This window comes from Pyricularia pennisetigena (assembly GCF_004337985.1).
Source record: "Pyricularia pennisetigena strain Br36 chromosome 4 map unlocalized Pyricularia_pennisetigena_Br36_Scf_6, whole genome shotgun sequence".
In the NCBI taxonomy this organism is placed as follows: domain Eukaryota; kingdom Fungi; phylum Ascomycota; class Sordariomycetes; order Magnaporthales; family Pyriculariaceae; genus Pyricularia; species Pyricularia pennisetigena.
Window position 1 is genome coordinate 145871 of NW_021940918.1, and position 24485 is coordinate 170355.

At 52.9% G+C, this 24485-nt stretch overlaps 8 protein-coding genes across 8 annotated transcripts; 5 read left to right on the forward strand and 3 right to left on the reverse strand.

Moving 5' to 3' along the window:
- Positions 1 to 1376: 1376 nt before the first annotated feature.
- Positions 1377 to 2849, forward strand: PpBr36_05610 (uncharacterized protein; the record flags this gene model as incomplete). Its single annotated transcript, XM_029892763.1, has 1 exon — positions 1377 to 2849. The coding sequence occupies one exon, from the start codon at positions 1377 to 1379 to the stop codon at positions 2847 to 2849; it is 1473 nt and encodes a 490-aa protein (XP_029745793.1).
- A 246-nt stretch (positions 2850 to 3095) lies between these two features.
- Positions 3096 to 5567, reverse strand: PpBr36_05611 (uncharacterized protein; the record flags this gene model as incomplete). Its single annotated transcript, XM_029892764.1, has 1 exon — positions 3096 to 5567. One exon carries the CDS (start codon positions 5565 to 5567, stop codon positions 3096 to 3098), a length of 2472 nt encoding a protein of 823 aa, XP_029745794.1.
- A 755-nt stretch (positions 5568 to 6322) lies between these two features.
- On the reverse strand, positions 6323 to 7510 carry PpBr36_05612 (uncharacterized protein; the record flags this gene model as incomplete). The annotated part of the gene is made up of 3 exons (XM_029892765.1): positions 6323 to 6756; positions 6819 to 7335; positions 7466 to 7510. The coding sequence occupies 3 exons, from the start codon at positions 7508 to 7510 to the stop codon at positions 6323 to 6325; spliced, it is 996 nt and encodes a 331-aa protein (XP_029745795.1).
- A 640-nt stretch (positions 7511 to 8150) lies between these two features.
- PpBr36_05613 (uncharacterized protein) lies at positions 8151 to 9224 on the reverse strand (the record flags this gene model as incomplete). Its single annotated transcript, XM_029892766.1, has 1 exon — positions 8151 to 9224. The coding sequence occupies one exon, from the start codon at positions 9222 to 9224 to the stop codon at positions 8151 to 8153; it is 1074 nt and encodes a 357-aa protein (XP_029745796.1).
- A 366-nt stretch (positions 9225 to 9590) lies between these two features.
- On the forward strand, positions 9591 to 11887 carry PpBr36_05614 (uncharacterized protein; the record flags this gene model as incomplete). The annotated part of the gene is made up of 4 exons (XM_029892767.1): positions 9591 to 9637; positions 10018 to 10175; positions 10570 to 10902; positions 11028 to 11887. The coding sequence occupies 4 exons, from the start codon at positions 9591 to 9593 to the stop codon at positions 11885 to 11887; spliced, it is 1398 nt and encodes a 465-aa protein (XP_029745797.1).
- Positions 11888 to 14912: 3025 nt separating this feature from the next.
- Positions 14913 to 16583, forward strand: PpBr36_05615 (uncharacterized protein; the record flags this gene model as incomplete). The annotated part of the gene is made up of 1 exon (XM_029892768.1): positions 14913 to 16583. The coding sequence occupies one exon, from the start codon at positions 14913 to 14915 to the stop codon at positions 16581 to 16583; it is 1671 nt and encodes a 556-aa protein (XP_029746595.1).
- Positions 16584 to 17736: 1153 nt separating this feature from the next.
- On the forward strand, positions 17737 to 18588 carry PpBr36_05616 (uncharacterized protein; the record flags this gene model as incomplete). Its single annotated transcript, XM_029892769.1, has 2 exons — positions 17737 to 17858; positions 17931 to 18588. The coding sequence occupies 2 exons, from the start codon at positions 17737 to 17739 to the stop codon at positions 18586 to 18588; spliced, it is 780 nt and encodes a 259-aa protein (XP_029745799.1).
- Positions 18589 to 21473: 2885 nt separating this feature from the next.
- On the forward strand, positions 21474 to 24479 carry PpBr36_05617 (uncharacterized protein; the record flags this gene model as incomplete). The annotated part of the gene is made up of 3 exons (XM_029892770.1): positions 21474 to 22514; positions 22585 to 24006; positions 24078 to 24479. 3 exons carry the CDS (start codon positions 21474 to 21476, stop codon positions 24477 to 24479), a joined length of 2865 nt encoding a protein of 954 aa, XP_029745800.1.
- Between the last annotated feature and the right edge of the window lie 6 nt (positions 24480 to 24485).

Sequence of the window (24485 nt, forward strand, 5' to 3'; positions counted from 1 at the left end):
AAAAAAAAAAAAAAAGCTTGTTTCTCATTCATTATTCTTGCCTGATTTTTATGTACTCCAGTACTGGCCTGGCATTAGCAATAGTAACGGGTAACAGACCTTAGAAAAGCAAGCCTAGGCCCACGCCAGAGCCAGGAAGCTTGCAAATCGAGCAACGGCGACAATGGCGACGAGAACTTTCACACCCTGAAAATCCCTTGGGCGCACAAAATTCTACGAAATGGAATGACCAAAAAGCCACATATGTCCCACATGTCCATTTTTAATTGACAACCTTACCTACGACGCGATTACCTACGCCTTCTTTGTACGACGCCTGTTCTTTCCCTTTCGGGTGTTAAATATCAGGGCAAGGCAAGCCTTCAAATCGAGAAGCTTGGGCAGGCAGTTACACTCGGAGAGGTTAGCGTAATTTCTTTGTCGAGGGTTTCAGTCAGTTATGCAAGTTTTCCTCCCCCCTTTGTACCATCAGTCCACCAATTTGGATGCAGCACATGTCCCGGTCATTCGTTTCAGACAACGGACAGCCTTGACTCTATGAAAACACCACAGTCGATCGCCTCTTTTGGTCAACAATAAGGTAACAAACATCCAATTACCTACTTGCTAAGTACATTCAGCACCTAAGGATGTAGGTTGCGATGCCCTGCTGTCAACCAATCGCGCGGCTTAGCCATTTCAATCAATAACGACCGCCGTGCAAAGAGAAACTGTGAACCTAGGGTTTGTGCCTGAATAAGCATCCACTTGCGGAGCTCCAAGCTGACCTTCGCTTGCTGGGCGCTCCATCTTCAAGGAATCTACAACAGCAATTCGACGTCCAACTAAAATAAGCAGGTTTCCCGACTTGTCTGGGGAACCCTACCCACTTTGATGCAGCGGTTGAGGGACGCTCCTTAGTCCTGTACCTGGCATTGTCATTTTAAGTTGCTCAGTAACGGTACTGTGTAAAGCGCATGTTCTTTTTTGAATTCAGCTGAACAAGTTGGTAATAAAAGTGTTGTGCTGAATCCACTGTGACAGGATGAGGATCAGCTTGCCACTGCAGATCTTGCACCTCAAAATGTGAATAGTGCAATCTCTTTTTGTCTCGACAGCACCGAACCAAACGTGGCCTTGAGAGTTAAACCTACATCGCTCTCTTCACGAATTGCACTGCCTCTGCCCTCGGTGCCAATAGTCAAGCCAGTCGCGAGCCTCTGGGGAATGGCAGGCCATTGTCCAGTCTCATAGAACCTTCTCTTTTCCAATGATCTAGCCCTCCATCCGTCTAGTTCCAACATAATAAACATCTAAACCTACCTAGTCTCAGTCGAAAGCGTTCACGGCCACGGCCTCGAACGGGATTGATCAACCTTTCAATCACTCGAGGCGTCATGGCTCGCTTCGACAACCAAGCCATCCGCATTGCCGGTCGCGTCTTCCACGCCCTCCTACCTTCATTCATCGCCGATCTCGTTTATCCCGACCACAAGCCTACCTATAGGCTTCACCCGACTTCTTACCTCGATGGCCTTCGCGGCATTGCGTCCTTTATCGTCTTTTTTTGTCACTATACGGAAGAGAACCACAAATACATGATACCGTCATACGGTCTTAACCCAAAGGGCCAGGTTAGCTCATGGCTGCAGCTCCCATTCTTGCGCATTGTGTTCTCAGGCCGACCGATGGTCCACATCTTCTTCGTTATATCGGGCTTCGTGCTGTCGCACAAGCCCCTGAAACTGTTGCATGCGAAAAACTTGGAAAAGAGCGCGGGCGCGGTGGCAAGCTCGGCTTTCAGACGACCCTTCAGGCTGTACGGGCCATGCATCGTTTCGACTTTCATCATCGCCATCTTGATACAGATGGGCTACATATACAAGCCGGTGGAGACATTTGGTGAGCAGCTCTGGAACTGGAAGGACGCCGTGTTCCACAGCATAACATGGCCGTGGGCTTGGGACTTAGATCTGAGGCCCGGATATGACGTGCATCTGTGGACTATCCCCATCGAAATGGCTCATTCGATGTTGCTTTTCTTGGTCCTCATCACTCTCTCCATGGTACGGCTGAGACTACGACAGTTTATCAATTTTGCTTTGATGATATACTGCTTGTGCTGCGGCAAGTGGGCTGGCTTCGAATTCCTCGGCGGCATGTTCTTGGCCGAGATCCGGTTGCTTCAGGCTTCAGGTGACGGCGAGTGGTGGGTCGAACTCCAGAAGCGGCACAGGATCCTCTCCATTCTGCGTTCGGTGTTTTGGAGTGGCGTCATAATGGTCTTTGTCTTCATCGGAGGCTGGCCCAATTTCGACGCAGACAAGACGCCAGGCATCAGGTATCTGAACGCCCACACCCCATACCCTTTTGCTACCATGGACCCTCTCGCGCCGCAGAAATACTGGTTTGCCCTTTCTGCCATCTTTGCCGTGTACGCGTGCGGAGAGCTGGCGTGGATTCGGCGGTTTCTGGACAGTTCCCTGGGCCAGTACTGCGGCCGGCTTAGTTATGCCATCTACATTGTTCACGGACCCGTCTTGGAGATGTTTCAAAAAATGACGATGGGACAGCCCTTCACACCGCAGAAGGGAAACCCGGGCGAGAAGGAGTTCGTACCCGCCAAGCTGGGCAAGGGCATCAAGGGCATGATCGGGGTTGAGGGGCCCACGCAGCGCTTCGCGTGCTGGGCAGCTGGGCTACTGATATTGTTCCCCATTGTTGTCTGGTTCTCTGACATATTCTGGCGGCTCGTAGATGCCCCGATGGTCGAATTAGCGCGCAAAGTTGAGAAGTTGTGTGTAGATGAGGAGATTGAGCCAAACAAGAGGAGAGAACACGAACAGAGGTATCAAATGGTGGGGGTATAGACATGTGCCGGCGCCCCTTTTACTAGTTTCCCTTTGTCAATTTCTGTACTGCATATTGCATATAACGCACTGTTCGGGGTGTTTTTGGGCACCCAAGAGTTAATACGAGGGTGCTGCGCACCAGTGGTTTTCTATTGCCGTGTATGTAACCTGGAGACAGATAGCTGTAGATGAAGGTACAAAGAGAACTTGGGGGGGAAATAAACTCGTTAATCGTTGTCATGGCATTATAATGTTTGAGACGTCTCAGCTCATACTGCCTTTCTCATCAAATTCGACAGGAGGCAACCTCAACTCGTCCCGTCCACGAACTTCCGCAACGCCCTCCTTTCCGCGGTAGATATACTTGACCTGGAGCACCTTTGTCTGGCCAGGGGCCGGATCCCAGAACCCGACGAGCCTGCTTTTGCGCAACCCCTGAGGGATGTGCAGGGACCCGGGCCTGTCTTCCTGGTCCGCGCCGATGACCAAGGCCGCAACGGCGATGGTGACGTCGGCCACTTCGTACTCGGAGTTGAAGACGGTCATGCCCGCATACGTGGAGCCCGGCACTCCGTACTTTGCTGCCAGCACGACCAGGCCGCCGCGCATCCGCTCGGCGGTCTGGCGGGCCTGAGTGCCCGTGGCCAAGACAGCCGTCAGCTCGTCGGCCTCGGCGCGACGACGGGCCACCAGGTCGGCGGTGGCGGCGACGCTGCGCCTCTGCGGCTTCTTGCGGCCCAGGTCCAGCGCCGCGAGGGCAAGCATGGGCAGGACGACCGCCCAAAGCACTAACCTCCTCGACGCGGCGCTGCCGCTGCCCGAGCGCAGCAGGATGGGTAGCCTGAGGCGCTGGGCCAGGCGCGACCAGTAGAGACTCAGGTGGAGGCTGGCGGGCGATAGGCCGACCTCGAAGCCGACGCTCGAGCGCGGAGAGGTGCGGCGCAAGGCGCGAACCGCCAGGTATCGCACCGTGCAGAGTTCGACCTCAAAGTGGTAGGCGCTTGGTCTGAAGGGGAGGCGAGAGCAGACCGCCTGCGGCAGGGCCGAGACCAGGTCCAGCCCGTAGCGGAGATAGCCTGCGACTTGGCCGGGGCTGGCGGCCGCAGAGACGGTCCACGACCCTCTGCTGCTCGTGATGGGGCTGCTTGTTTCCAGGTCCAGACCCTTGATGCCTCTGTCGGCGGGAGCCAGGAAGGGTTTGCCTGTCGCTCCCAGGAGGCCTAGGTTACCCGTTCCAAGGCTCGTATAGCCCACCTCCACGGTGGGCTCTGTGCGCAGAAACAGCAGCGGGGAGATGATAGAGGACAAGATTGATCTTCGGCCGAGGTGCTCCTTTGAGAACTGCGGAAATCCAGCGCAGGTGGTGGTGTCGTCGATGGCTCTGGCCTGAGAAGGCCGAAAGAAATCGCCGCTGTCTGCGCAAAAGAACCCCGTCCCGAATCCAAGTCTTCTCGACAGAGCGATGCCTGCCCTGGGTGGGCGCAGTGAAAGAGCCGTCGGAGTGGTGCTGACCATCAACTCTAGATTTAACGGTTGTGTGTGCCCCCGAGGGTGGATGGTGCGCGCAAGGCGTCCCGTCAGGCCTGGCTGAGGGAATATCTCAGACTCCAACTCCACGACAGCACTTGGCCCGCCATCGTCGACGCCCTTGTTCAAAAAGAGGTCTTGCCTGAGACGCAAATTGACCAAGGGTGAAGGCCGACCCCCGAGGAGCTGAGCCATGCGGTTCCGTGGCAGGGCTTCTGGGAGGAGTGGTTGGTAGCGGTCGGTGAGCAGCGCAGGAGGCACGGTGGTCAAATCACGCGCGAGGCCATATGACGCGGCTGTGAGCATAAGTACAGGGGCCGTCCTGAGTATCGGGGCGATTTCAGGCGGCTTTTCTTGATCCGTGGCTCGCAAGGACTCGGAGTGAGCGGCGGCCTGGATACGGTGGATGCCGGCGGCCAGGAGACGGCCCAGCGATGGCAGCGGCAACGATGTCGAGTGGCCGATGCAGAAGTCCAGAGGCGTGACCGAGGGCAGTTTCTGGGCCGATGCAGGTTGCCGAGACGAGGATCGGTCTCTCTCTGCGATGAACCTGACGCCGAGGTCCGTGGAGGACGGGAAATGCGCTGGCAGGATCGACTGCTGCTTTGGTCCGGCCACCGCATCGGTCTTTGGCTCGTCGGCCTCGTCAATTTCCTGACCATCTTCCTCGGCCAGCAGATCCTCCAGATACCTCTCCCTTCTCGCATCTTCCACCAGAGTTTCAAAGGCATCCTGGACGTCGGCCATGTAGATGGCAGCGACAGCCCTCATCTGCTTTGGCTGCGACTCTGAGTCGAGCAGCCTGAAGAGGCGAAAGTATGCGCGGCGGACCTGCTCCCTGGTCGGCGCATGTCGAGGGATACATAGCAGTTCAAAGTAGTCCCGGCTGACGTGAAGGTTTTCGGCACGCTCGGAATCTTCTACATCGTGGCCCTGACTCTGCGGGCCGTACATGCTGAGGTCCATGAAAGAAGAGGCGGCATCGTCAAATCCAAACTCGTATTCCCTCCGCGTGGCTGCAAACTGTTCATTGAGCGAGTAGCGCGAGTTGGCGGAGCGTAAGCTGCGGGCGGGGGGTTGCAGGTGGTTGTTGTTGTTGTTGTTGCTGCTGCTGTTCTGGTTGTAGTGGTTAAACAGATCAGCCACATCCTGGTCATTGAAGACGCCCGAACGACGCGCGTGAGTAGACCGCCGCCCTGCGTCCGTCATTTTTGTTCTAGTAGCTGTTCAAACAGCGAGACTGAATTGGATTTATTGGATTGACGTAGAACCTCATACGAATGCGAGTCCCAAGAATGAGTTACCAAATGCGAAAAAATATGTCAATTGAATCAAGAATAATGTTTGCTGTAGGGAAGTATAAACGACCAAAAAAAAAAAAAAAAAAAAAAAAAAAAAAAAAAAAAAAAAAAAAAATCGAGAATTCCAGACACTCAACCACGTCCCTAGAGTTCACATTGTTTATTCCGTGTGACTCTCAACATCCAGGAACCAACAACGTTCGCCAGGGGCAACTTGGGTGATGCCAGGTTATAGCAGGGCTCTGGTATTGGCTTTGTGTCAAGGGGTTGCCGGGTAGTGACCCAACCAAAGAGCGGGTATACCAAGTCACTATGTGCGTAATAGTATGTATGAATATATGTATAATACGTACGTACCTGGGAAGATTCATTCATCCGGATCGCTCACTGATTGGGTCGGCCCGCCTTACTTGGTTCCGCCCTAAATTCAACATGCGACAAAACGGGCCGATCCGGTAAATAAAACAGTTTTACACAACGTGAGCCATTCAAATACAATGTTCCCCCCCACTCATCTTCACATTATCTTCCATATAAACCATCGATCCCAAAAGGCATCAATGGCCCTTGGGGGTTTCTATCCTCATCTATCAGTACATACAAGCCAACGACCACCTGCGCACGCAGCAGCCGTTGCTCCAATTACAACATCAATCAGCTCTCTTAAAACTTGTATACTTGCTCTTGCTTGTATCCCAACTCTTTCAGGATGCCCGACACCTCGCCTTGGTCCTTCGGGCTAACCTTATCGCCCGAGATAGCCTTCATCATGCCTGGCGGTCCGCACACAAACACCTTGATATTCTCCTCCTTGGGCTCTGGCAGCACCGTCTTCAGCAGATCCTTGGTGATGTAACCCTTGGTTCCAGCCCAGTCCTTGGGAGGCTTGTCGAGGACGTAAAAGGCACGGAAGCGCTGCGGGTAGGTATTCTCAAGCTCGGCAAGCTGCTTCTTGAGAAGTATGTCCTCCTCGGTAATGTTGCCAACCACCAGCGTCACCTTGGTCTTGTCCGCCGGGTTCTTGAAGATGGCGCGCATGATCTGGTACATGGGAGTGATGCCAGTGCCGCCGGCAATCATGGCGACGTGAGGGTGCTCTGGCGGGCTTTGTCAGCAACAAAGGCTACATTCAAGATGGATTTTTTTGCCAAAGACTTACTGTTGGCGCTCCACTCGTACTTGGGCAACGGTCCCTTGAAGTCCAGTTTCTGTCCCGGAACCAGATCGTGGATGTGTGTCGACATGGGTCCACCCTCGTACTTTTTGACAAGCAAGTCCAGGTAGCCCTTCTGATCCTCGTCGCTGATGGGGGTGTAGGGCCTCATGACGGGCTTTTCCGCGCCTTCGGGCTTGAACTTGGTCAAGAGGGCGCTCGCGACATGCAGACCCGAGACCATGTCATCCTCGGGCAGCTTGAAACGCAGGCGCTTGGTGTTGTGGTTGACAAGCTCGACGTCGTCCAGTTGCAGCGACACGAAGCCCTTGTCCATCTCGAGCGCCTTCTTTGGCTCGACCCCGAGGGCCTTGACACCGGCCGCCGGCGTTGTACCCTGACCGAACATGAAGTAGGTTCCGAATCCGGCCATGCCGACGGCGCTCCCAATCAGGATGCCAACGCGCGAGTTGTTGCCATTTCCAGATTGCGGAGGAGGGGTAGTCGCGTAGCGGCGCACAGGCTATGAGAGACGCGAATCACGGTTGATGTTAGCGATATTGACTTCCACCAATGCAATTGTATACCAGTGTGGCCCTTTCTTTTATGTCCCGGGCGAACTTTCCGGAGAGCCCGGTGTCGGGGTAGCTTACCTGCTTAAGAGACTGGCAGGCCCGAATTGCAGGTCTAGCAAACATTTTGGCAATTTAAATGTATCTAATTGGGTTGAACAGGATATGTCCAGATAAGGTTTTTGTGTGCACTCAAATCTGGCTCTAGATGTAAGGGTGAGATCAGGTAGATAGATTGATGCACAGAGTAGGCTGGCTGGTGGGTAGGCAGAAGCAATACTGTCCCGACCATAGCTCTGAATCCAGCACAGCTCGAAACAAACTTCCATCTTACGTAGGTGGGTACCTGACCTTGGGGAAACAGCTCATGACGTAAAACCCAAACCCGCATTCAGGCACGTGACTTGGAGTCGCATGGATTGCTGTTTGATGGGTCGGGTCTGGACTCCAAACGGACGGACATTTTCACGAGTCAACAAACTGCTACCGAAAGTCTCAAGGTCGTATGCGATTCGGTTGTTTGCCGTCTTGTTTCCTTGACGTGCCGAACTAATGACTCGACGCACGAGTTCTACGGTAAAGTCTAGACTTTCAAGTAAAAACGAAGTGGTGATTAATTACCTGCGTACTGATTTAATTTCTTTTGTAACGTTTCCGGGGCGGGTATCATTATGTTCATTTGAATTTTTTTTTTCTTTCTAAATCTATTTTTGGCATATCTGCACAGCTACTTCCCAGCTTTAAACCAAAACCGTATCTAGGCCAGCTAGTTCAGCCTGGTAATCAACTTGCCGGCCTTGGCCTGCTGGTCGTCACCGTTGAACAGCCTCATCCAGACCTTGGGCTGCTCTTCAATAGAGGCATCTACGATGGTCTCGGCATCGCCCAGCTGCAACCTTCCGTCCGCGATAGCACCCATGAGCTCACCCATAATTGCCGGCACCTTGTCCATGTAGTCCAGCATGATGAAGCCGCGGATGGTGATCCGGCAAGAAATGACCTCGAACCAGTTCTTCAGCTTCAGAGGCTCCTCATTGTTGTACATGGTCACGGCACCGCACACGGCAACGTGGCCGTGCTTCTTGACCCGGGTCAGCATCAGGTCCAGGATTTCGCCTCCCGTGTTGTCAAAGAACAAATCAACCTCGTCGGGCGTGGCCTTGATCAGGTCCTCCTTGAACGTGGGCGAGTTGTAGTTGAGGCACTCGTGCGCACCCAGCGACTTGACAAACTTGCACTTCTCCTCGCTCGACGAGATACCGATCACCTTGCCGGCACCGAGGATCTTGGCCGCGATCTGAACGGCCATGGTGCCGGTGGCGCCTGCTGCCGCCGAGATGACGATGGTCTGCCCTGGCTTGGCCTTGCCGGCATAGTAGAGACCGGTGTAGGCGGCCAGGCCAGAGGCGCCAAGGGCACCCAGGTAATGTGTGGGGGAAAGACCGCCGGGCAGCGGGCCAAGAGGCTGGGATTCGTCTGCGTTCAGGATACAGTGCTCACCCCAGACACCCAGGTGAAAGTCCATCACCATGTCGCCGGCCTTGAACTTGTCCGAAGCCGACTCGACAACCTCAGCGATGACGCCTGACCGCATCGGGGAGCCGATAGGGACGGTGGGCACATAGAAACGGTCCGCAGCCACCGTCGACTGGATGAAGTTCCGCAGACCCGTGTCGTTGGAGAAGTATTTGACCTTGGCCAGGATCTGCCCAGGCTCCAGGGGAGGAAGAGGCACCTCCTTGAGTTGCCAGGTAGCATCAGGCCCTGACAAGATCGGCTCACCGGCTGGTTTGTTGGTGAGGATCCACTGTTTAGTGGTGGTGGGCCTTGGTGATGCCATTTTGAATGTTGGCAAGCCTTTCCGGTGAGTGGTAACACAAGGGGGGGAAATGCGAGAACTCTGATAATCGTATTATGAGGAATTCCACGTTGGGCGTGTCGAAATGATAGATCGGCTTGCGACCATGCAACCTCGCCTTCAGAAAGGAAGCATAAGCGAGGTCTCTTATACTCACCGGCACTCACTTGAAAACATGAGCGCACTATTCCAATTGCGACACGTCTTGTCCCATTTTATCCACCTAAAGGCAGTGGGTTGAAGAGACTCAGGAACAGCACAATCTCCCTCGAATTTTACCGGTGTGGCAAAGATCTACAGCTAGTCTCTTGAGAGTATCCACATGTTGTATTTTCTGGCTGACTCCACATGGCTGACGGAAAACCAGTCGGTGATGTCCAGAAAGGTCCATCTCGGTTGGATTCACTATGAACGGTTAAGCGACCGACGCTAGCTCCTCACTTAACCCTTCTTGATCCATATTATCGTCCAAATATCCTGTGAGAATATGCCGCAGCGGATGCGTGCAAGACTTGGTACAGCCCACCTTTTGGCCCATATATCATACGCTTGCGTGGGTATTAGTAAACGGCCCCTTTTGCTCACTGATCCGCGATGCAAATCCCCGTTAGCACGTTTCTACCATGATTCAACCTTGCCTCTCTATCTTCGTTGACTTACTCGTAACCAGGATCTCCATATTGCTGCCAGGAGAGGCAGGCATTTCGGCTGTACTTGTCCGAAAGCCCAAAGTGGCAAACTCGTTTTTTTTTTCCTCTTGCTACCGTACCCCAAGCCATTGGACCAGCCCCTCGCCCGTTGACGCAAACCCAAGACTCCGGACAGGCTTCTATACGTTTGCTTGGCACTATGATCCCTGCTGCCACGCAGAAAATCCAGTATGGCTTGCATGGATGGGGAACCGCACCAAAGTCCCATCTATGACAGAAAGAGGTTAGGTCCCAAATATGCAGGAACGAAGGGGGCTTTGGGGTCTTTCATATCTTTGCCGACGTTAGCAGATGATGATCAGCAACAAAACGGCTCCAGGGAGAATGCGACGGTGAAGGCTTTTGCAGGACAGTCATCTCCTGGACCCCCCCGGAACATACCGTCCAGTCCATATTCTGGAATCTGGTAGTAAGCCCTCCCCATGCTAGTGTTGAAGATCGGATATCCAGAGTGATGGGAATAAGAGGGGACGAGGGTTCACACAGATCCGCCCGTGGTGGCTACCTACCTATATTAGTTCCCGTCCGCTCTCGCACAGACTGGTGTGTATGTTAGTCACACGACACTTTGCCCTACTGCCCACGGAGACCGGTTTGACAGTAGCATCGAGTTACAGTGTCCCAGTGCCAGACAAAGCCGACAACAGTAGCAACAGCCACTCCAGGGCCGCCTTCAAACAGGATCGAGCTGCACATCATGTCTACCGCTCCCACAGTGTACCTGCCCATTCTTGACATGGTCAAGGGCCACCTTGCTGTCAACTCGGTTTTCGTCTTCCTTGTCATTGTCGTCGTCTCACTCAGAGTCCTAGGCCGTTGCATAGGACCCGGCCTCGGTTGGGACGATGCGCTTGTCGTTGCAGCGATGCCGCTAGGCGTTGCCATGCATATTTGCAGTGGCTTTTTTGCCCCTATTGGCAACGGTTACAATCTTGCCGAATACCCTCACCGTAAGTCCTCGGCCAGCACCAAAGGGGGGGGGGGAAAAATAGTGGGGACAAGAAAGAGAGCTGTTTACCTTCGGAGAGGATATCGTGAAAGAAATCATAGCTGACCATGGCGTGATGATGCTTAGTTGTTGCCAATGTTCCCTTTATCCTTCAGCTCACCTTCGGCATGCAACTTGTCTACGTCACGCTTCTCGCCCTCACCAAGGCCAGCATGCTCTGCTTCTTCCTTCGCGTCTTCTCGACGCCCTGGATGAAGCGAGCCTCCATAATCACACTGGCAGTCATTGGAGTCTGGTGGATTTCCTATGTCTGCGCCTGCATTTTCATCTGCGACCCCGTCAGTGCACAGTGGACTGGCGTTGGCAAGTGTGGCCAGTACATCTCCATGATCCAGTCTCTGATTGCCACCAACGCCATCGGTGACGTGGTCATCATGATGATGCCGATGAAACAGATCTGGAGTCTCAAGATGCGCAAGACGGACAAGGTCGGTGTTTCGGCCTCGTTCCTTCTGGGCCTGGCCTGCGTGGTCATCGCCATCTTCCGGTTGATCTACATCAGCACCGTCGACCTCAACAGCAACGTAACGGGGACCATGTCGACGACGATTCTGCTCTTCACCCTCGAGCCAAACCTGGCCATCCTGTGCATCAGCATCCCCATGCTGAGGCCCTTCTACGTCCTATACAAGAAACGGATGGGCAGCAGCCGGCTCACCGAGGACAAGTCCGGGTACAACAACGGACCGAGCGGAAATGGCTACGCCAAGAACATGTCGAACCACTCGTCCAGCGGCATGCCCAGCCGTTCTGCCCAAGGCACCGGAGCCCCTACCAGCAACTGGGAGCTGGACGACTACAAGACGAACAAGGTGACCGTCACGACGACCGGGGATGGGGCCAGCATCGACAAGCCATCTGTGAGGCCAAGCGGGCCCTTGGGCGACATCCGAGTCGACACTGAGTGGCAGGTCAGCCGCATATAAAGCCATTTTGGGTTTTATTGTGCTGGACATGCAAAGTTCATTTTTGAATTCCCTTTCCTTGTTGGCCCCTCCCCAGACCGGGCTTGTGTGTTTGACTACTATGAGCGAATCGAATATATGGGGGAGGAGAGGATGTTTGAGCATGCGGGCGTCGACCACGAACAATGACGAGACAGACAAAAAGAAAAACAATTGAAAGAAAATAAGCATTACCAAGTGCTGGACACAGTCGCTACCTAATTATGTATATCTTACTCATAGAACTGCAGTAAAAAAAAAATCATAAATCAAATAAAAACAAACTATATGATTTGATATTGTTTCACGAAGAACACTGCTGCAAAGAAACAATAAAAAAAGAAATAAAAAGCAATACTTAGTATTGAACCAATTGGGCGCGCATGACGAGAAACGACCGGTTGGTATTCGATACACTAGCGCACGCTACGTAAATTGCGGCTCTGACGTTTACCTAGCTTGGTTGGACTTCTGAGAATAGAAGCTTATCGGAAATATATATTACATTCATCTCCGGCAGTTTCCTAACCGCGTCATGTTCGGAGAGATCTCGAGTGATCTTTCTTTAACCAGGATTGACCAAGACAACAGTAAACAACAACGGATGAAACAAGGGCGCGTGTGCCGGTCCGGTACAGTTGGGATCGGGTCTATTTCTAGATGTTTTTTGTTTCTTCTTTTTTGTTGATGTTGGGGGAGGTGTTCAGCAAATGAGGATAAAGCTGTAATTAACTAAGGTGCATATCTTGGCTGAATTATCCAAGGCATGCAGAGGTGCTGGTGAGGATCGAATGTTGATGCAGCAGAACCCCAAAGGGGCGAAGTTCAAAACAAATCCCACCCCACTCTCTCTTTGCCTGTGCGGTCGAGAATGGCGTGTGTCAGCGTGTCCGTTCGTTCATTCATTCAACCATTCCTTCCTGCATTCCCTGCAACTGGTGGCAGGGTAAGGGTCCTACCCCAAACGGGTGTCTATTTTGGGAAATTGAACAAACAGATGATACGACCGTACCAATTTTCAAACAAAAAAGAGCCAAGGCGTTTGTGCTTTTTTGGCGCAGGGGACATCACCACGTAAGTAGGTAGGTAAGTATTACCTTGTTCTCTGGACGGCTGTTTCCATGTCTTGCTCAAAGAACTCAAAGACAAGCGCATGTGAAATGAAGCAGATGACCATACAAAACTTTTGCATATCCATCGTGCCGTCTTGTGTCTGGCATGTCAAGGCAGACAAAAGTGGAACAAAAGAAAACAAGCAAGCAAGGAAAACGAATCGTCATCAATCCATTCCATCTCCCCATTTACACGAATCCCGGCTTCACAAAGCTGCAGCTTCTGCTACTGCAACGCGACAACAACGCTCCAGATGCACGCACTGGCGCCTCCAAGGCCGCACTCGACCAGTCAGCATGCAAGAGCCGTTGTTATGTGGGATGGATTGATGAGTTGAAATGCATGAGACCAAGGGACAGCTGAGCGCGCTTATTCCCTCCCCGCCCGCCGAGGATGTAAGCCTGAGCCGGTTACCTGGTACATATCCAGAGAGGTAGGTAGGTACTTCGTATGTACCCGCCGAGAAAAGACTGGCAAGCGATCCGCTAGCTTTCTCTAGTCTAGTCTGGACCAGAACTCCATGTAGCTCCTTCCATCAACCTAGGTACCTAGGCATCTATTTTACCTGTTTCTAATGTACTGCCAAAACAGCGGCGGCGGCTCTCTGAATCTATTCTTATAACCAGTGCTTCTGAGCTGGTGTCTGCTTGTCTTGTCTTTACGGCAAGCGTATGGTATAACGTCTTTCTTATCAGGCTTACTTGCTGTCCTCACCAAGGCTTTTTTATTTTATTTTATTTTATTCTTAGCTTTGACCTCGAATCCCATTCTTGACTGTCATTAATTACATCAACAACAACCCGCAATAACCTAGCAGCCACTTGCCGCCAGGCAACCCCAGTCGAAAGCAAGGGTCGTCCTCCTTTTCTCATCTTTGGTTGATTGTTCTCTCCACTTTGTCAACCTTTCGTCCATCGCATCGGGCATCGACTCCTCCACCGCCCGCCCTCTCAATCCTACCATTGACTGGAAAAGCGACCGCGCAAGAGAGGGGTCGAATCGCCAAAGCCAAGAAGAAAAGCGCCTTGAATGCAAGCAACCAGCGCACCAAAAGTCCCAAAAATTCACCACCCCTGCCCCTACCAGCAATCAGCAACCGGCCAGCCCGATTCACTCCACTCATTCACTGTCTAGGTACCGCACCGGACCTTCGCCTTACCTAGGCCACCTGGTTTTACACTTCAGGTACCGCCTTTTAGGTCTAGGCAATCCGACCGACCACCTTTCTTAGCCGCCCAATCCGCGCCACCATTTATTCTCCCTTGATCAGAAACTCGATTCCGATTTCTGGGTACCCTACCTAGAGTATATACCAAAGAGAAAGCTGTTCCAGTTTGTCACCAAACAATCAGATGGTCTGCGACCGCAGCATCATTCGGCCAATTCAGAGCACAACGCTAGCTTAATTTCCAGGTTATCTTGGGGCGGGGTCTTTTTTTTTTTTTTCTCTTTGATTTTAGTTTTTTTTTTATTGTTTTATTTTATTCTTCTAGTATTTTCTTATTTCCCCTTCTTCCTTGCTACCCACCTAGAGAAACCCCGACTGCCGACCGGAGCGGTTTGCCGAGAACTCTCGCGGGCGCGAGAGTCCATGGCAAGGTGATATTTCAGGTAAGCTGCCCAAGGTACCATACCAACATCAACATCGAGCAGACGTTTGCGCGCCTGACGAGAGAGATTCGGGGAGCTTTTTGAACACGGCTGACCTATTGCAGTACCTGCATTCAACAGCCCCCCTCATCACCATCACCACAAGCAAAACAATTACAATTCAGACAGACGACGGGGCTGTGCGGGGGAAACCTGAACGAACCGCGATTGATGGGTCGCGAGTGTTTCCGCACCATCGTCGCATCCATACCAGCGTCGCTCTAAAGATCCTGTACCGAAGATGATGGCTGTCTTGTCTCAAAGTGGCTCGTCCCCTGCAACGTCGCCAGCCCCCATCTCGCCATCGCCCACGTCGAGCCCGATTTCGAACCCAAATCACCCACCCCTCCCCCCGCTGATCACATCGCCTCCATCCAGCGCTGTTGCCGTCGCCCCGCCAGCCCGAAGAACAACTCTGCCGCGACCAATGTCCTACTCGGCGAGGAATAGGTTGTCGCAATACTCGACGGGCTCCGTCCCGTCGCGGTCGCGACCGCCGTCCCACATATTTCCAATTTGGCCAAGCAGTCTGCCATACACATTGGTCAGAGATTTTGCCTACCCGCCTGTCAATCCGCTGCACTATGGGCCGCCTCCTGAACCGTCACTGCCGCCAAGTGGCATGACCACACCCGCGAGTGAACACCAGAGGCGCCTGTCAGATCCGCCGGCGAGCTGGGTGTCCTGGGAAAATGGCACCTGGAGTGAAGGGTTCGGCAAGGGTGGCGAGCTCGCGCCGATGCACCTCGGCGACGGCCCGCCTTGGAGTGAGGACGAGGATCTACAAAGTCCGGTCGTCAGCTCGCGCCATCGCAAACACCACGGTCACGGTAGGGGTAAGGGTGGCTCACGGGGCGGTGGGGCTGCTGGGACAGGGCTCTTGGACCCTACAACCTACGACCGAGAGAGGGGCTACTATATGGGTACAAGCGGCGATGGGAGTGAGAGGTATTATGTCAACCAGGAGGGCGAGGCAAACGGGCCCGGCGGAGAGTATGTTACCTACCCTCCAGACCAGGCGCGCAACTCGGCCCAGGGAGTTTATAACGTTGGGGACCAACAACCGCGACAGTATGCGGAACACGATGCCGGCTACCGTTATGGGTCTGACGGATCTAGCAGCTCGCCCTCTTCTCCAGATCTACGGGGCGAGGACCAGTCGAGGTACTCGCGGGATTACCAATTCACTATTACATCCCCGGACGAGGAGATGCACGGCAAGGCGGTTGCGCTCTTTGATTTCGCTCGAGAAAATGAGAATGAACTGCCACTGCTCGAAGGGCAGATTATATGGGTCAGTTATAGGCACGGCCAGGGTTGGCTGGTTGCAATGGACCCCAAGACCCAGGAGAGCGGGCTTGTGCCGGAGGAGTATGTGCGGTTATTAAGGGATATAGAAGGTGGCATGACGAGCCTGACTGCGGCAACAGAGGAGGGCACTGCCCCGCCAGCCGCAACAACGGGTACTGGCACGGGAAGTCCCAACGATGCAGGTACACCTACTCAGACGGAACACAAGCCGCAGCAGCGCAACAGCTTTGGGCACACTCCCAGCGCCTCCACATCCTCGACGTCAGCGAATGGGTACCACCAGCCTATCGTATCAACTTTCAGCACGTCTAGCAAAGATCTGGATCCGTACCCTCAGCATCTGCTGGGGACGCAGGCCGGACAGACACCCCCTCAGGTTGTGCATTATCATGGGCAGCGGGGTGGCAGCCAGGCCAACACGCCGACTTTGAGTTTCCATCATGATGTTGGAATTATCAGGCGCGGCAGCATCGATCATACCGGCGGGAAGAAGGTCGACACCAGCGGGGAGAGGCTGCCAGGCGCCAGGATGGGTGAACCCTTGGCCGAGCAGAAAGAGGAAAGTAGTGAGGAGAGCAGAGATCGCAAGAGCCGGGGACAATGATGGAGTGCGGCGCAATACATCTGGAGTCAGGAGTTGCAAGGTTTTAAACTAGTTTGAGGGGAGGGTAAAATTCTGATATTTATTGTACCACTACCATTTTGTTCCAAAGTTCGGCCATTTCGTTACTTGGTTACTTTTGTCGGGTTTCGGAAAGATCGAGGGGAGCGTGCTTTGTGTTTTGCAAGAGTTAGTTGGTTGGTTGCATATTACCCCGTTAAACTTGGCCAAAACAATATCTTTTTTATTTTATTCTATTCTATGTGTTCCACCCTCTTGCCTCCATACCTCGGTCTTTTGTCTCTTTCTATGGTATCTGAACACCCATGGTTATGACTGGCGTGAAGGCTCATGGAGTGGGACATAAGACGGTATGGAGCTATTTGTCCGATCTTGATTATCCATCTAGACTGACTAAATTCTCTGTTGAATAATCCTGTTCCTTCACATCCAGGATTAAGGCCATGTTCATAACACATTGGCAGAAGGACTTCGTAAAGGTGCGGATATGAGACATGGACATAAAATGACACACTGGTTACCTTGGTGATGTGATGCTTCTGTCGGACGGTTGGTGTAAGGAGCTGACTAACGTCAAGTGCTTGCCGTAAGTAAAAACAAAAACCCCCCCACGTGATGGGAGCATTACATAATTACCAATGTTTCCTCTTTCCGGAGGTCATGACAGTACCGGATAAAATCCTCCAATCCCCCAAACCCACCAGATATCGACAACTAACTCCCCATTTCCATAACACGTTACTCTCCTCTTTCAGACCTAACTGTTACTGCTCAATGGTAAGTCAATGATAAGAAGCCCTTTGCGGCTGGACATTTTGGTGATACTATTTTTCATGATGAATACATTTATTGGAGCTGTCTGATATTACTTGATGACAGTATAAAATAATTACGCTTTTTCAAACTGATTGCACGTTGCATAGCCTCGCACAGCCCAAATTTAAGAATTAGCCTTGGTTCGATTATAGGCTGCAGACTTGCTGACAGTTGGGCTTATCGGTTGCAGAGCGCCAAATCACGGGCCTAATGAGTCCACCCCATACACTGTATCGCCAGCTACGCTCTTAGCGAAGTTTGGTCGCGTAGAAGTTGTCACGGCCGATTTTGCGGGTGAAACTCCCGAACCGCACTCCTAATGGAAGAGCCGCAAAACGATGCGGCGGGCGGATTGAGCCAGACCGATGCGGCGGTTGAGAAGCCGCGGGACGATGGCTTCAAGCTGAAATTTTGCACCGTCTGCGCGAGCAACCAGAACAGGTATGCTTAGGGCCTTTTCTGACCTCACCCTCCATACCAATAATGCCTGGCTAACTAAAGATCTGATAACAGATCGATGGAAGCTCATCTGCAACTTTCCAAGGCAAACTATCCAGTCATTTCATTCGGCACCGGCTCCCTGGTCCGCCTGCCCGGCCCGACGATCACGCAGCCCAACGTCTACAAGTTCAACTCGACCTCGTATGACGCAATGTACAAGGAGCTCGAAGGCAAAGACCGCAGGCTGTACACAGCCAATGGAATTCTTAACATGCTTGAGCGGAACCGTAACGTCAAGCGCGGACCCGAGCGCTGGCAGGACTGGCAGATCGGGATCCCGCGGCTGGAGCACGCCAGCGACCGGGGCAGCGAGGGCACTGAGGCTGGGGTTGTGGATATTGTCTTTACTTGTGAGGAGAGATGCTGGGATGCGGTGGTGGAGGACCTGCATGCGCGGGGATCGCCACTGAACCGACCGGTTCACGTCATCAACATCGACATTAAGGATAACCACGAGGAGGCGGCGGTTGGAGGTCAAGGGATACTTGATCTTGCCAACTCCCTGAACAAGGTTGCGGCCGAGGAGAGGGACAAGATAGGCGCGGCCGGATTCGACAGCGGTAATGCGGCTGCCAGGTCTGGTTTTGACGAGAGAGTCCCTGATGTGTTGGCAGAGTGGCAGGAGAGGTGGCCGAATCTGCCTGCCACCTGGACACTGGCGTGGTTTTAAAGCCTGGGCCACAGGATCAGAAAGCTGCCGTGTCCAGACGTGATTTGATTCTACGGTAGCAATATGGCTTTCAAATGATACCCAATTTCCATTCATATACCTGTGGCCGTTGAAGAGAAGGGCTCTCCTAATATTTGCGAAGCTGGCTTGTGGAGGGATTACTTCTCAGGTTAGATTTTGAAGGCATGCCAAAACGAGCCGTAGCTGCTGCGAAAACCCAGCCTCAAAGTCACGTTTCTGTACACAGTCTGAATGGATTCGAACAAGGCTTAGATCGGCTCGCGAGCCCGAGCGCTTGCTCATCAGGGGCTGCCTTGTGGGGTTTCAAGTCACAATGCGAAGAAACCCACCCGCTAAGGATGCGATGCTGGGGGTGGAAGGGGGGTTATAGTAATAATTTGACTGTCGTATTGAGGCGAGGCGGTTCTTGGAAGAGAATCAATGCGCGAGGTTGGTTGGTTTTTTTTTTTTTTTTTTTTCTCCTTCCTTCCTTTTGTTCCAACTGTGCGAATTGCGAACCCCCTTCCCTCGGGTTGTGGGAGCCATAGCGGGTTGTCGGTGTAATTCTATAGGTAGGTAGGCCAAGGTGTTTTACTGGGCAAACCTGCCCAAAGCCCCGGTTAATCGTTGACAGTACCATTTCTGCATGGAAGCGACAGTCTCCATGATATTGGCAGCCAGGAAAAGGGCGGTCGGTCCCGTAACACCGACAGCCAAAACATTGAAGCTTAAAAATCTGGTTCATCTGAATCAAGCTAGGGAACAGTTGGTAATGTCAACCAGTAATGTCTGCCGCATACTGGCCTTATTTTCTCAGTCTTTCTCTCTTTATTTTTCCTGTCTCTCTTCTCCTTCCCTGATTTCAAACCAAGCAATCTTATACCATATGTGTACTGTAGGTGTAATAGACATTAGGGTGGGGGCTTGTAATATCTAGGATAAGTTGACTTACTGGTAACTTCATCCCATCCACTGATGCTTCCGAGCCGTTGCAAAATACGCACAAAAACGGAGCTGAGTTGCTTGCCCCATTAAAGCGCGGCGCACAGTGTTTTCCTGCCTAGGACCCTGACTAGATTTTGCGCAGCAACTTGCAATGCACCTTGGGTACCTGGGATTAATGTACTTAGCATTGAAAATAGCAATAAGTTTGAATTTTTGTCGGCGTGGTCCACGAATCGAATGGCGGTACTGGTCCAAACCTTACCGTATTTACGGGTTATTCGTCAGCATTCTTTTTGGCTATTTTGTTATATACAAGAAACCAATAGAGAAATAGAAGTTGGATGAAACCAAAACTTTTGACTTCCAGGAGAAGTGAACACTGTTGGTACGGTGCTGCAGCTGTAGGGGGGTGGATTGGGCAGGGTTGGCAGATCCGCTCGCACTACTGCAGTCTAGATTGGCAATATTGGCAAAAAGAATAGGGGGGTTCAGAGCAACGTCCAAGAAGGATTGGGGTGAGTTAAGACAAGAAAGAGATCGAATGAGAACAAAACTACTCTGGGTCACAAAACGATCGGCAAAAGCAACACTAAGGAAGGACAAGGGAAAACGTGCCATAGTAACAAGATCATGGATGCAACATTGCTGTCTACCAGAGCCAAATAGTACGTAGTGGCATACCTACGCAGGCTACCAGGTACCTATCTGTGGGAGATTCCAACCCAACTACAACCCAACAAACTACCTTGCAGATATTTTGTCGGTAGGCATATAAACTAGTCTAGCTCGCACTGCCCAAGCTTGCCAATTAGTATCTAGAAGGGGGGGAAAAGAGAAAGAAAAAGGGCGCGACCCAGTGGCGCGTGCGCATGCTGTCAAATGTCAAAAAGTTGGCTTCTGTAGGATACGTCAAGACCTGAAGCCAAGCGAAATCGAGGAACCAATACCCGGTCAGCGTCTACCCCTGCAAGGCACTGTGCACTTGGTATTATTGCTTTGTACCTCCAATTACCGGTGCTTCTTGTGCAGCCCAGTTTGGCGCCGGACTAATTACTACTGGTCGAATCAGCAGCGTGTGATATCTCATTTTACACTACTCGCCTCCTTTTCCCGGTCGACTTCTTTTTATTTTATTTTAATTTTTATTTTATTTCACTTTATGCTGGCTTGTTCGTCGCGAGATTGGTCCCTTAGTTTGACTGAATCGAACTGAACTCACAGCTTCCTCCTTGCACTTGCCTCGTTTCCCTTGCCTCTACTATTCGTTTCAATTACCTGCAGGCCCTGTTCGTTTCTTCTTGTGCGAGGAAGCGGCAATAACGACTTTTCAATCCGGATTAGGCCTGGTTCACTGAAAGGGCTCCATTACGCAAAGCCATTGGTGGCTCCTCTTCCTGCCGACCAACTCGAACGTTTCAAGCCCAGCCCAGCGTCGCGGATTCGTCCGTCGCATCGATTCAATCCTCGGCCTTTATCACCGACTCTGTCTACTCGCGTACTCTACATGTCAGAGGTTGGGTGACGGTCGATCTTGTCTTCCCGTCGGGTCGAATCCCTACCTAGCTACCAACCTACCGCAACTTTGAAAAAGAAACGACAAAACATCACCAGCGACACCGCCTGGAACCCACCAACAACACCACCCAATTTCACTCCCAACCAAATCAAAAAAGGGGGTCAAATTCCTGAAGGCCAGACCCGAGCCAGAACAAAGGCCTCCCATACGCTTACGAACACTAAACCAGACGCCGACGCCGACACCGTCTCAGACACCACATCAACCCAAAGCTGCTTCATTCTGCACTACCGTCCAGACGTCACACCGAAACCATCCAGCGAACTAAGCCGCGTTCGGTGCGCGGCGTGCGGGATCCAAGCGCCACCAGGCCAAGGCCGCCCTGGGCTGAGACAAAATTCGCTGACACCTCTGGGGCCCGATCATGAACGCTGCTGCCACCCGAAATGCACCACCGCTGTCTCCAGTCTCAATAGGCGGTAACGAACCATCTTGGAATTCCGGCTACTCACCTCCTCGCGGCGTCGACGATAACAAGGATGGTCCGTACCCTAACGCTCGCGGAAACCCTTTCTCACCACCAATATCGGGCGGCTCCATCGGCGCCATGAACGGCTTTCCTCCGGGCCCGAGGAGCACCGGTGGTCCCTCGCCGCCTCCCTCAGTAGGCCGCTCCAGCCAGGGCACCAACATCTACGCAAGGAGCGAAAGCGGTCGCAGCGTTCGGGCTCCCGAAGATAGCGACCTCGTCCTGACAGAGCACTACAATGTTCTCAAAAGATTCCTCGGCTCGACGTCTCAGAACGGCCAGCCTCCACCTCCGAACAAGGCCCGCGACAAACTGCAGCGCCTGACCACGGTGCAGTTTCTCGAACTGAGCACCGACGTCTACGACGAGCTCAATCGCCGTTTCCCACCGCAGAACTCCGAACCTCCCCCCAAATATCTTCTTCCCCGAGACAACTTTCACCCAAAACGAAATCAGGCCCGCCAGAAGCTGTCGTCGCTGCCGGCACCCCGTTTCAGGGACTTGGCCACCGATGTCTTTTGCGAGCTCGAGCGCAGGATACCCCGAGTCGCCGGCGGCGACATTCCAAGAGTCAACAGCCCGGCCTCGATGCGCATGTCGAGTCGGTCGCAAACTCCTGTCAATGGAATGAACGGATACCCACCGAGAAATCCAAGTCGTGCGAGAAGACCATCGGAGGCCAGTTCAGTACGTAGCACTGCCCTCGCCTCGGCGTACGGGATCCCCCCGTCCCCTGGGCTGCCACCACCCGGGGCATATGACCGACCGATGGCAAAGCAGTCGCAAAGCAACACAATTGTGCCGGTCAAGAGCACCATGGTGGAAGAGGATGACGACTCGCCGCTTAGTCCAACAAGTCCCGAGAACGGAGATGCTTATGGAATGGATGGGCAGGCCAGAAGGATGAATAACGAACGCAGTAGCGCAACATCCGAGGTACGTTGTTGCTTTGAGAAATGTGAGGGTATATTTACCTAGGCAATTTGACTAACTTTTCCGTCAATAGGCCGACCGAAGACAGCTTGACGATTACGAAAAGCAGGTCCGCGACCTGCAAGCAAAAGTAGACCTGTTAGAGAACGACCTCAAGAAGAAGGAAGATGAGCTGGAGGCTGTCCAAGATAGGGAGAGGGACAATGCAACACGAACCAATGTGGACAAGAAATCTTGGGATGATGCACGCTTGGACCTGGAGAATCAACTGGCAGATGCGCAGGATTTAAACGACCGACTGAAGCAAGAGCTAGACAGGATTAGAGACGACCACGCCGCAGACACACGTCAACTAAGGGAGGAGATTGAGGGTTTGCGCCAAAACAGTGCCCGCGGTGGTCCCGGCGGCGGTGTTGGCGGAAATTCAGAGCTACAAAGAGAAAACGAGGATCTTCGCAGGCTGCTCAGGGAGCAAGAGCAGGTCACGGAGGAGGTGCAGCAGGAAGCTCAGAACCTCCTGCGAGAAATGCGGACACTATCTCAGCAGAGTGGTGCTGCGTGGGAAAAGCAGACGGAAATGGAGCGGACAATCGAGAAGCTCGAGGCCGAGGCGCAAGAATGGCGCAGCCGCTACACCAAGGCCAAGACTCAGCTGCGGAATCTCAAGACGACCTCGATGGCTTTGACGGTTGACGATGCAGCCAAATACATGCGCGACCGAGGCTTCACGACCGAAAATGGACTCGTTAAGGATTTCCATGTCACAAAGTTTCAGGTTGCCATCGATGATCTGCTGCAACGGGCGCGCAGCGACCAGCCGGATAAGATCATGGAGACTATGAAGACTGTCGTGGTCGGCGTTCGGCGGATCATTAAGGACATGGATGACGCTGGCAACGGCAGTGATGAGCAGCGCAAGCTGAAAGGCCGTATCGCTAGCACAGCAAATAATCTCATCACCGCTGCAAAGAACTTTGCTGCCTCGGCAGGGATCTCGCCAGTCAGCCTGATCGATGCGGCAGCATCCCATCTCGTGGCGGCCATTGTGGAACTCCTCAAGACGGTCAAGATTCGGCCCACGCCAGCAGGCGAGCTGGAAGATGACGATGACGACGATATGATGACTCCTGGTAACAACAGCGTTGGATTCTTCTCGCCGCGATCACAGGCTCCTACGCCTCTGACCACAACCAAGCTCCCCGCAGAAGAGAATTTACCTCCTCCGCCGCCCTTCCGTGGCTTTGGCAACAGGCTTAGCGCGGACTCTTCTGCCTACAGTCCAGTCAACTCGCCCAGGGAGTCGACCGCAACGGATAGGTTTGGGGGTGGTGGCCTTGGTATCAACGGTGGCAACGGCAACGGCAACGGCAACGTCAATGGTAATATGAACGGCAGTTCTGGCAAGGCTCTACCGCCGCCACCATCCAACGGATATGGTCCGAATGGCTATGGCGGCATGGCCCCTCAGCGGGATAACGCTGCTGAGGATCTCAAGGTAAGACATCACTGCTCGACGACTGACGGTCACTATATGCAAACACTTACTGACAGTGGGGTGGGTTACAGATCTTTGTTGAGGACCAGACCGCCTACCTTGTGGCCGATATTCAAGAACTCGTCGCTGCCATCCGATCCGACGCCGCCATCATCACACTTCGGGACGAGATCTCGCGCATTGCCGAATCGGTAGACAAGATTGTAGATGAAACCTCACGCAGCAGTGGTGGTCCGAACGCGTTTCCCAACCTCAAAAATCTTCAAGCATGCAGGGAACGGCTCCTCGAGGCGGGAGAACGCGGGCAGGAGCTGTCTGATGGCGGTATGGGCCCGCCTAGCAGGGAGTGGCGTATGTGGACGCAGACCCTACCACCGATCGCCTTTGAGATCGCCAGAGAGTCCAAGGAGCTGGTGCAATCTGTTGATAGATTGGTCTTGGGTGGTGCTGGTGGTGGTGATGACTTTTCATAACGATTT